Source organism: Lagopus leucura, unplaced genomic scaffold, assembly GCF_019238085.1.
Source record: "Lagopus leucura isolate 7727_CA_CO unplaced genomic scaffold, USGS_WTPT01 Super-Scaffold_100009, whole genome shotgun sequence".
NCBI lineage: Eukaryota > Metazoa > Chordata > Aves > Galliformes > Phasianidae > Lagopus > Lagopus leucura.
Genome location: NW_024962266.1, coordinates 28,264,202 through 28,276,081, shown reverse-complemented (window position 1 = coordinate 28,276,081; position 11,880 = coordinate 28,264,202). Strand labels below are relative to the sequence as shown.

At 46.1% G+C, this 11,880-nt stretch overlaps 1 protein-coding gene across 1 annotated transcript in view; it reads right to left on the bottom strand.

The window, feature by feature from the left end:
- Positions 1-6,679: 6,679 nt before the first annotated feature.
- Positions 6,680-11,880, bottom strand: part of LRRC7 (leucine rich repeat containing 7) — a 91,183-nt gene continuing 85,982 nt past the window's right edge. Inside the window, exons 23-26 of the mRNA XM_042873247.1 lie at positions 10,311-10,529; positions 9,075-9,167; positions 7,149-7,223; positions 6,680-6,787 (exon numbers count right to left, since the gene is read on the bottom strand). Of these exons, the coding sequence (XP_042729181.1) occupies positions 6,680-6,787; positions 7,149-7,223; positions 9,075-9,167; positions 10,311-10,529 (495 nt within the window). The remainder of the gene's footprint in view (positions 6,788-7,148; positions 7,224-9,074; positions 9,168-10,310; positions 10,530-11,880) is intronic.

The following is an 11,880-nucleotide window of genomic DNA, read 5'->3' as shown; positions in this document are numbered from 1 at the left end:
AATTAACATAAAACCACTCTTCCTTATCCTCAGGGTCTTGAAGCTTAGCGAGCACCTTTCAGCAAAAGTGACGACGTCTGGTGCACCTCACACAGCAGCACAGGGCTGTGACCTGCTAGAAAAGAAGCGTCTGGGGGGACCCAGTGGTGGTATGTAGGGTGAGAGAGCGACTGGTGCCAGGAGGGGCAGAGGGAAGGGAATGGGAGAGTGGCCTTTCTGCTAAAATGCACAGCAGCGGATCTGTGCAGAAGAAAGGTGAGTGCGGCCCAAGTCGTTTTTGAGCTGAGCAAATCGAGAGCTGTTCTGTGCTGACACGGATGGCTGAACTGCTGCTGCTGTCAGTCCTGTGAGCCTCGGTTTGGCTCCTCCTGCTGTGTGAGGCAGTTGTCGAAGTCCACAAACAGCAGCACGTGCTGGGCTGCTCCTCATCCACACGCAGTCGCTCTGTGGCCGTGTGGTGTCCCAGCAGCAGAGATGTACAAACAAGTGCGGTCACTCGCTTTTCAGGTCTTTCTCTGATGTATCCTGCAGTTAAAGGGCCTCTTTCCCTGAAACAGCCCTGAAACACTACTGCGTTTGCTGGCAGCTCCAGCTGAAGCTGTAGTGAACATCACTGAGGCTAGAGGTGGAGGGGAGCTCTGGAGCACTTACAGAGATGCAGAGGTAACAGCCGTCTCGTTTCCCATCACTTACAGAACAGTGATTTGGAAAGCTCGGGTCCTTTCCAATAGTAAAAGATGACAAAAGTTAATTACAATAAGGTGACATTTTTATTATTTATACAATAAAGAGACTTTTTTTTTAATGTTATTCAAAACACTTCTTTAAATACTGAAAAAGTTGGGTACACCAAAGCCGAAAAATGGCTCTGCTATACACTGCACAGCATTGTTTTAGTCCCTGTATTTGTTTTATGTACAGAAGCATCTGCAAAATGCATTCTAAACACAATATGCACCTTACGGGTAAGTGTCATACATGAAAGAAAACTGGAAGGATACAACCTGCGTGTGCAAATTAACTGACAATATAATTGATTGCACTGAATCAATAGATTTAAAATATAATTTTGAAGTACCTTTTTGCACATAAAATGAAGCAGCTTTCAAGTTCAGTAAGTCTTTATACTGCAAAAAACATTAAGTACATTCACAATCTATGTTAATAAAGTAGTAAATATTTCTTCATTCAGCTTTATTTACATTAATACTGTAATTAAACTGAAAAGTACAGTTAGTCATTTGTAATATAGCAATCTTTTAACACATACAAAAATGACCATTTTCTGTATATAATTTAAGCTCAAAATCACAATTATCTCAAAATATTAATTACAATACAGCCATCTCCATCATAATTAAACATGTCTTTTATAAAATGGTAAAATTTTTAATAAAGTAAGCTGTTGGTTTTGAACTGGATACAGTACTCACAAGTAGAAAACTTAACTGATAAGTGTTTGTTCTGAGCAGGGTTTCAGGGTAAAGCCACATATGCTAGCAAAGAGACAAAGAAGGCCCCAATTGACAGAGATGAAGCCTCTTGTGCTGCAGGGCTGTGGCTCGGTTGGTGGTGCTGCAGGAGAAGCCTTACAAGGGCCGTGTAAATTCTGGCTGCAATGCAATGATGTCATTCACTTGTAGCACATTTGTGTGAATTGTCCCCTAGGAGGATTTGCAAAGGCTTTTTTTTTTCCCTAAGAGAAACTACTGAAGTTCTAGGAGAAACAAATGGTATCTGTAGAAATTGGCTTTTACAGAGAAGATTCACATTGGCTGCCCCCAGCTCTTCCCCCCCCCCAGGAGCACGGATCACCTTGCCTGGCCTCTGCTGTCACTGCTGTGCTGCACTGCACACGTGGCCAGAGCTACTGCTCCAGCATACCCAAACCAAACTTGTTCAAAACAAAATCAAACCACCAATTAATTCATATTCTATCCAAACTACTGGCCTGAAAGTTGTATCATTACTTTGTATTCCACTCATACTAGCAAGACTACCAAATGAAATAAGTCCTTAAATCTGATTAGCCGAAAATAACATTGTAAATCTTTGTGCACTGATTAAATGAAAATTCTGAAGGCAGAAGAGCTGGGAGGCTGAGGCAGGATGGAGAGCATGGTACCACAGCTCGTGGGTAAGGGGCTCAGGCTGTAGCTAAGGGTTTGTTCTTCATTGCAAGTTCTAAATGTAAAATCTGGTAAGGTAGGTAGTGACCCCGCTGAGCGTTATGATCTCCTGTGTTTATGATTTGGGCAAATTGGTCTTAGTGTTCTATTCTATTTCTGTTTGATGTGGCTTGCCTGGCTGTGTAGGACAAGGGAACCCGGATCCCCGTGTGCTGAACTCCCACCCAAGGCAGTGCACAGCCTCCAGCCCATGGCCTGCTGCTGGCTGGCTCCTCAGGAACAGCCCCTGTGCCACCTGGGCCCAGCACCAGTGCCTGCGTCCTTGCTGGAGACCAGACCCTGCATGTGAACAGGTCCAAAGGTTTGTCATTTAGAGTTGTCTTTGCATTTCCTGTTGCATATATCTCTATCAGATATATACATATATACACATATTTATAAATATGCAGACTTCCCATTGCATAAGGTAATCAAATGCTATACTACAAGCAAGAGAGGATTCACCATGGGAGAGTCTTTACATTCAAAGTGCTTACTAACAACAGCAAACCAATTTCATGAACACTTTGTCCTGTAATTTTTAATTGAACCTTCAGGTCATGGAAATCAGTGGTGTTCTACAGCACTGGTGATTTAACTTCTAGCTATTCATCTATCAGCTAAAAATATATGGCTGTTAGAGCTATGTTTCAAAGGTCTTTTCATTCATGTTCAGAAAAAGGCCCCTTGTAACAGCATCAGTAGCCTTTCAGGCAGAACGTTCCCAATAAATAAATGCCTGGAAACGTGTCTGTGGTCCCATGGATGCCCAGCATGCAGCCTGAGGGCTCTGCTCTCACCCTGCTCTTAGCTCTGCAAAGCATCGCAACAGATCTGAATTCTGCTATTTAGAACAACTGGCTTGTAAATATCACAGCTGATCAACACAGCGCTCAGTGACCAAATTGTTAGGACCAGAAGGCCCCACAGGCTTCCTGTGATCTTTTCTTAGAAATGTTTCTCAAAATAAGAAAAGCATTTGTGAGCAGCTTTCTTTTCTTTAATTTTTCCTTTTTTGTTGTTTTTTTTTTCTTAATAGCCAACTGGCAACAGGGCTGCAGAACAGCTGGGCCCTGGGATTTGGACACATCTGGCCCTATCAGGAGCCACCGGCAGCACGGGGCCATCAGCCCCAGCACTGACCATGAGTTCCTTAAGACTCACTTGCTGCAAAATGAGGGTAAGAGAACCCCAGTGCAGATTTCCTTCTGCAATCCAGCCCTTCCCTGAGGATCATTTGTTGTTTATTGCAAGAAAAATGTAAAAAAGAACCCAGCACAGTTCCACTGAGATTAATGCTTCCACTAGGAGCTTAAAAAACAGGGCATTGAGTGCCTGTATCGTTGACAAGGGAGAACATATGGTGTGCCCAGGAGTGCTGTGCAGCCCAAAGAAAGGAAACCATCTGCAGCTCTGAGCCTGCGCTTGCCTTATCAGAATTCTCTCTCACACACACAAGTGAACCCACACATGGAGCTCACCTCTGGGCAAGCTGTCCTCTACCCACCAGACTTGCTGTAGAGCTGTATTTATACTTATGGGCTTTTTATGTGCAAAGCCTGCATGTAGCTGGGTACCCTGCTTGCAAACCTGGCCGTGCACAATGGTGCAACGTGAGGTTCTGGGAAAGAAAAAGCTGCAGGTTGTTTGAGTGGATTAATGGGGAAACCCTGAGCAGTCCCACTGAAGATGAGTTGCTCCTATCTAAACACCACTTCTATCACTTTGAATAAAAACAACGCTAAGAAGAAACTGCTGGGGCATTTGGACAGTGGTGGCTGCTATTAAAGCTTACCTATTGCACGTTTCAGCTGGGAGGCCAAACTCGTCCCAGATCCCTCCTGGAGTCGGGGAGTTGTGGCTGAGGTTTTTCTTCAATTTTATTGTAATTTCCTTTTCATTACAATCCACTGATGAAAGCTCTCAGCAATCTTGACATACAGTTGTGCACACAGCCTCGATTTATGCTGCCACTGTGCTTTAGTCTCATAAACTCAGCGTGCAGAAACCCACCAAAGCAAACAATGTAGCATTAACAAGCACGCAGCCACGCAACTCTGAAGTCAGAGTTCAGCCATCCTCACCTGTCTCCACTGCCTTGGCAACGGGCCTCCTTAGCTCTGCAACTCCCTGCTACATTTGGATGCTACCAAAGCACTCTGTGCATTGCAGCTGCTGTGTGCTGAAGTGCTGAGGGAAGGAGGGATGTGTGCTGTGCGTTCTGCACGCCCGCGCTGCACAGTGTTACAGTAGGATGCAGAATTGCAGAAGTAATGCACTCCACTTACCTACTGGAAGCAGAAATGACAGGGAAGCTCTGAGCAGGGGGCCGTGCTGCCATAAGGTGCCTGTGGGCTGCACAACTACAGCTGTACACGTGTGCTCTGCACATTGTGTGTGCTCACATCCATGACAGTGATTTTTCTGCGTGAAAAAAGTAGCTCCAAAGAGGCCTTAGGTGCATAAATACCTATTAACATACCTGATTTCCATTCAGTGCAGCTACAGACTACAAAGGTACAATTTTCTGAACATGGTGATGAGTAAAACTTGATATTTTCTCTTGAAGGGCAAAGGACTTAAAGTGGGGACGTTGGTCTCTGATGTGCCAACTCAGGGGGGAGCTTCAAATGGGTTCTGCAGAGCCTGTGTGGTTTTTGTTTTGAAATTACATCTGTGTGGCAGAAATGGAAAACTGAAAACAGGGAAACAACCCCAACCTGGATCAGCTTCAGCTTGTAATATCAAGTGGATCTGGGAGCGTGGTGCCACCCAGGGGTCACAGGAGCTCTTCCACTAAGAGCACTTGCACGGGTAAAGGAAAAGTTAGTATTATGTCACTTAGGAAATTATGGTTCGTTATTATTTGTACTAATAAACTCAATAACTCTTGTTGTTTAAAGAGAAAAGGAAAGATGCAAACAACCATGGAATATAGAATTTACGTGCCGACATAAAAGCCTCATACTCCCAAGCCCTTCCAGTGCTTCCCAGCAGCCTAAAAAGATAAGGAAGAGTGCAAACAATTAAAGGCCTGGTGCTTCATGACACCCAGGGGGCAGTTCCTACTCTTACCTATTTGTGGGGTGCTTCTCTGTGGCAGGCACCTGGCCCATGCACAGAGCACACAGAAGGGGCACCACTACCTTCTGACATCATGTCAGTTTAACTGGAAGTCTTAATCACTTCAGTCAGCGTGTGCTTGAGGGGAGGAGACGGAAGGTTTGAGGGTTAGCAGTCAGGAGATGCCTGTGGGCAGCACCCTGTGAGCAGCTCCTGGCTCTGCCTGCAGCCCAGCACCAGACTGTGGGCAGCAGCACAAGTGGCAGCACCTTGTGGGAGCGTTCCTTGTGTTTCACCTCCTTGCTGTCAGCACGGTGTACCCCTGAATTACTGAGGCGGCAGCAGTTTGGCAGAATTTGGTGCTGTCTCTGTTGAAAACAGCGTGAGGATTTTTACCTTAAGGGTTTTCAGATTCGGTACTTCGGTGGGAAAGCTCCCCATGCTCTGTCAGTGCCACTCTTCCACCATTTCTCAGGTATGCTGAGTCAATCCCCATTCGTTTTAGAGACTATCATTCAAATAAAGGGTTCTGTAAAGGCTAAAGCCATACTGGTCATGGACATAGCGAGCCCGGGCCAGAGCAAAAAGACAGAACACCGTAACACAGGGGAAATGGGCAACACAGGTGAGGGGCCGTCACTTCAAATGGAAAAGATAGAATAATGAAATTAGCAGCAACAAAAGAAGTTTGACTGCCGCCCATCGCAAACTCCTCCCGTTAGGAAGCGGAGCTGTCTACACTCACTGCTCGTCCTCGTGGTGCGTTCACATGAAGCAACTGAAAGCGCCCACCAGGAGGACGTGCGCCCATCTCCTGCCGTTGGTGGCACTACCCGGGCTGTCCAGAGCTCACCCTGTGCAGCGACAGTTTCACTCGTTAGTACGGAGCCAGCTATACACACTGCATATGTACAGGTATTTTCATAAGGCATATAATATCTTTGCATTGAAAATAAATGAACGTTATTAAATTTAATTTAATATATACTTTCTTTGAGGTGTTTATGAAAATATCTTTTCTCTATATTTTCGTATGTGACATGATAGAAATATCTCATGGGAAGTACAGGTTAATATATTTCATCTTTATAAAGGCATATACAACTTTGAGGCAGTGTTTCTGATGGACAGCAGAATTCCTAACGAACTGGTATGTGCTTCTGTGTTTTGAAATCATATGAAATTGACCTTAAGAAGAAACTCGATTAAAAAAACGCACCAATGCACAGCCGGAGGCTGACGGGTAGAACTGATACGTAGCCACATGAACCAGAGATCTGTGTCGGTCGTGTATTTCTTTCGAGATGATTGGTACTGACATAGAGTATTATACATTTGGCACTACTGTTTGCCATTGGTCCAGCAATTGGCAAAAATTGGTTTCCTATGTATAAATCTGTTTGAACATTAGATCTGGCTAGACATATTTACTATTTATAAAAAAATATTTAGACGGTAAGCTCACGTTGAATAACTAGGTCTACTGTGTTCTGGAAACTCTTCAGTAGTAATACAGCTTTCTCGTGTTCCATATGTACAAAACTGTGTCCGTTCGCCTGCAATGCAGAAACAAGAAGGGAAATCACATGAGGTTCTCTGTAATAGCTTCATTTCAGGGGAAGGGATAACACAGAAGGGACAAAAAGCCAAAAACGAGCAGCAGTCACACAGTGATCTCCTGCAACCAGGAGTTCGGAGGGACCACTGCTGCCACAGCTGCTCTGTGGCCCCTTTTCCACATACACTTATGGTTTCAAACAGCTTTATTCCTTCTGAGACCAGATTTCAAGACTACTGCAAGTAACACTGTTAGAAATCAACACTAAAGTGCCAAGAATTGTACTGAAAACAACGTTAGTGTGAGATGCAAAGGCATGCCTTATATCTCCGCTCGGTTACAAAGCAGTAAATCCCTACCTGGAGGATCTTGTCGCCAGGCTGGAGCAGGCTGGATGCTGGTCCGTCAGGCTGAACCCTAGTAACAAAGATACCCTATAAGTCAGAAGTAACAGAGGTTAGGATGCTATTACCAAGAACTAGTTCCCAAAATACAGGTGTTTTCCTAACTGCTGGGCTGGGGATCTGTGCTCTCTGGCAATGCTCTCAACACCAAACCCCTGTTTTAATCTGCAAGGAGCCAAGCAGCAGCTTGTAGCAGCGCTCGTGACCTGCAGCCTGTTAGCTCCTGGCACCACGAAACTCAGGGGCATCTGAAGCAAGATTCCACTTCACAAATAACATGCAATTGGAAGAGCTTCTGGAAACAGGAGAAACAGGATTAGCAGGAGTTAAAGCAGAGCAATGGTCTCTAGAATCCTCTCTGAATCCATTGCCTGCAGAGTGAATGACATTGAAAGGGGATAAACTATTAAATAATGAAGAATATTTTTAGATTTGTGTTTAGAATTTTTGTACGACATGTTAATAAGCCCCCAAGTTAGGGATGGAGCTCCTGAGTGATGAGTGCAATATTTCCACACAGCTCATGAGGTCCTGGACCTCTGCACCCACAGCCTCACCTCCCCACTGCCCCACACAGCACTGAGGGAGCACCTCACACCGGGCCGCAGCTGAGCACAGGCTGCATTTCACCAGGCACACTGCTCTGAGGCACCAGGGACATTCCCTGCTCGTTGCTGTCATGTAAACCCTGTGTCCCCTCAGGGGACTCCCCAGCCTTCTGGAGCTGGGTTCTGCCCAGTGTTTCTGCTGCCCTTCCAGAAACCTGAGCTCCTGCAGAGCAGAGGGATGGAACCTATGGTGCTTACATCTCCCCCATGCCGTTGAAGTTTGAAACATCGGCCATTCAGAACGACTGCTCTGTGCTGCTTCCCCCCATCCCAGCACCATCAATATGTGATGGCAGGGGCACACTGCTGCTCAGAGCACTGCTCCCTGCCATCACTGCTGCTCCCATCTCAGGGGCAGAGCAGTGCCATGTGCGTGTGGCTCAGAGGTCTGCAGGCAGCAGGCAGTTGCTGAGGACAACATTGGGAAGCAATTGAAAAAGCCCCAACATTTTAAACTGTTCCTTCCTTCAATATAACCATTCTAGCACTCCTTTACACTCAATTTTGAATTGTCTTCATTAGTAATATTCTATCTACAGCTGTTGCTGCACTGCACGTGTAACTAGCTCACGCAGGTACATTCTTAGTGGGACACAGGTTCTCCTTTAAGGATTTCAGACCAGTGACAGACAGTGGAAGCACAACTTAATTCTAACCTCATACATCAAACTGAAAAAGAGGACACAATGTTCCAAACTGCAATACCAATGGACACCCAACATGAACAACCAGAACTAATACTGACTGTCCTTGGCCACAATGCACCACAGTGGCCAAGCCTTGAATTAGCGTTACAAACCAGGAGATTGCTTGCCGTGGTGTTCCTAAGCTATGGCTCATCTCCAGACCAGTTTGTGGACCAGGACTGCTTTATGTTATGCCCCTGCTACAGACTGCTCTTTCAGTTACCTGGTGATGGTTACTCCTGCCTCAGCAGTCGCTCTAATGATGCTAAGTGACAAATTAATTGGGGCCTATATTGATTCTCAGAAGGAAAAAGTGAGAGAGATGATGCTGTGCACCACAGTCTGACAATTTATCTGTGTGAACCATAAACCAGACACCCATGTGACTTCTGCTTTAAGTCTCTCATCTTCATTAACCAACCAAACAAACAAAAAGCAAACATTTCTCCCATAGCAGAACAAGGCCACCTGTGGGAAAACTTCCATTTATTGTAACAGAAGTTCATAAAGATGGCATTCATTGTATTTGTGTCTCCACTACAGGCACTCTAAAATAAAGCCCATTTAGTGAGAAACGCACGACTTACCTTATCGGAAGGTTTGAATGGATTGCCTTGTCCACTTATTCCACCACTGATACTAAAACCAAGGCCAGGATTCTTCTCTATCCTCACACAAAACTAGGTTAAAAAGATACAGCAACGTAAGTGACTGCCAGCACCAAAGCCTGACCAAACAATGGCATCTTCTCGTACAGCTGAGCTCACATCAACAAGATGAGTTCACCCTCCCAAGAGCCGTATTGCACAACGCAGTAAAAGCCATTCAAATGTTTTTGAAATGAAAGATTTTCACGGTTTCAACATGTTACAGTGATACTACGATGCTCACAGAGCTCTGCCTATGTTTCCATATATTTCAATTTTTATTTTCAAGGAGAAAAATAAAAGACACTTGTGAAAAGGCAGTTTCTGTCAGCCCAGTCTTTCCCTCTCACTGGAACCTCGGGTAATTATGTCAGTAAGAACAGAATCTGCCCCTACAGTCCATGTTGTGCACTTCCATTGCTCCAGCTGTCGCACCCCTGGGTGCTGTGCAGGTGACAAACAGCTGCAAGCAATGGGAAGCTCAGAGACCTTCAGAATTTTGCCAGTATCAGCCCCAGTAGCTCTGAGCACCAATGGTTTTACAAGGGCTCTCTTCCAAGAAATCGTGCTGAACCTTATCTGTCGGTCAGGGTGGATTTCAATGGCATTGGCTAATTTAGTGTAAAATAAAAATGACATCTGTGCAGCTTAATGACCACTCATCAAGGTGCAAGGAATGGCTGCTGAATCTCAGTGCTCGGCCCCGGGACTTAAACCAGGCAGCTGCTGGCATGGACTGCCAGCACTTCACACAGGAGAGAGTTTTGGTGTTGGATCTGAGCCTCGTTCCTCGAGTCAGGTGCCTCCAGCAGTCACTGACATCAGTAAGGCCAAACAGATTGGGGACAGGACCACCCAGGGAAGCTCACAGCACCCACCAGGGGAGGGTGCAACATCTGCCAAACACGCACTGTCAGCACTGAGCCAGGATGCTGCAAACTGGGAGGAACTGCGGACAAATTCAGCATGACCACTGATGTCAGGAACCTCAGTGGCAGCATTCCCTGGTCAAGCCAAGGAAATCAGTGCCATTCCCTGGTGCTGGGCAGCACAGCCCACCTCCCCGCCCTGCGTGGCACATGGCAGTGCTGCCCTGGGCCCCCTCATACGGCTGTGTGGAAGAGGGGGATAAAGGAGTATCTTTCACAGCGTTACTTTCTGCAGACACGCTCCCACCTGCTCCTGGTAGGCGTCTGTACTCCTCTGCCCCTTGGTCTGGATGAGGCATCGCCCCGTCTGCGGCCCTCGGGAGCTCTGCGAGGAGGGGATCTGGATGGGCAGCGGGGGCTGGTACTGCTGGATGGTCACCTTGTTCATGTTCCCCTCGTACTGCTGCTCACGGCTGCGGTGCTGCAGGCTTTGCGACCCCATCAAGGTCTGGATGTGGCTACCTGCCTGTGGGTAATGCAGCCCGTTAGGCCAGAAAGTCAGGAAGCTGAAAAGAAGCAATTATTACAACTTACAGAGTCAAGTACGAGCAAACCTCTTAAATCCCATCAGAGGTTTGTCTTCTGAGCACCGTTAGGAACAGCTGTGATTGAAAGCAGCAAGGATACGCTCATTTAGCGACCCAGAAAGGCTTAAGGGAAATCAGCCAGATGCAGTACGTTTCATAAACAGAGAGTTGTTTTTTCCTCATGTCGTGATACGTGAATACATGCTTCAGCTCAGAATGTATTAAAAAATACACTGAACTGGAGTGGATTATTCATCACAGCATATTCAAAGACATTGAGAAGCATCCTCCATCACTCCACTGCACTGCTTTCAGATTACAGCCACCCACCAAGGACGAGCATTTGAGCACTATATTTGAAGACCATGAACATGAAGGAGCATTAGAACTGCACATCTCAGTATCTGCCAGCTTCTGTGGACAAAGTGAAACCAACAGTGGCACAATCCCTTGCCGTTATGCAGCTCTGATCTTCATTAGTACTGACCCCTTCTGACTCTGCTGAGATTCAGCACTGGAGAGATGGTATTTCAGAGGTGATCAACATTAACACAGTCAAAGATCAGAATGTTTTGTACCTGTCAGCCATTCATCTGACCTTGCAAATGATAACAACCAAGGCATTGGAACTAACTGCTTGCTGCCACTGCTAAAATGCACTGGGATGAATTTTCAAGAATTGCCTGCTGAATACATCATTAATTTTGATGCCGTTGGAGCAACTCAAGGTACTGAATGCAGCAAGATGCACAATGACTGCAAGCAAAACTGCTCTGCCTTGGTGTTCTGCTGATTGCATCTGAACAGAAGGACCAGCTAGCACAGCCAGAATACGTCTGGCAGGTCTGTGTCTGAGTACCTGAGATGGGTAGCCTCATGAAAAATGGCACAGAACTCTGCTACTGTTGTACCCTGCTCTTTAGTGCCCAAACTCTTCTTAAAGAGCACGTGGACATGACAGTGTAAATGGGCACTGACCAACTTGCTCCTGGAATAGCCTGGGGAAGTCAGTCTGCACTGATTATCCTGCTTTACGGGTCAGGAAGATCTGCAGTTCCTCCAAGATCAGAAGGGAATTGCTCAGGACAGACTTGGAGCAATTCATCAGCTCCCAGCACATCAAACCATGTGCCCATGTCACCCTGAGCTATGGAGGTCCTGTGCTTCATGTGCTTGGCACTCATTGCTGAAGTATCCAAAAAGAGAGGAATCTCATAAATCCCACTGTTTGACTCAGATATGATGCAGCTCATCCACCACAGCACCTGCATCAGGCACAACGTCCACCTC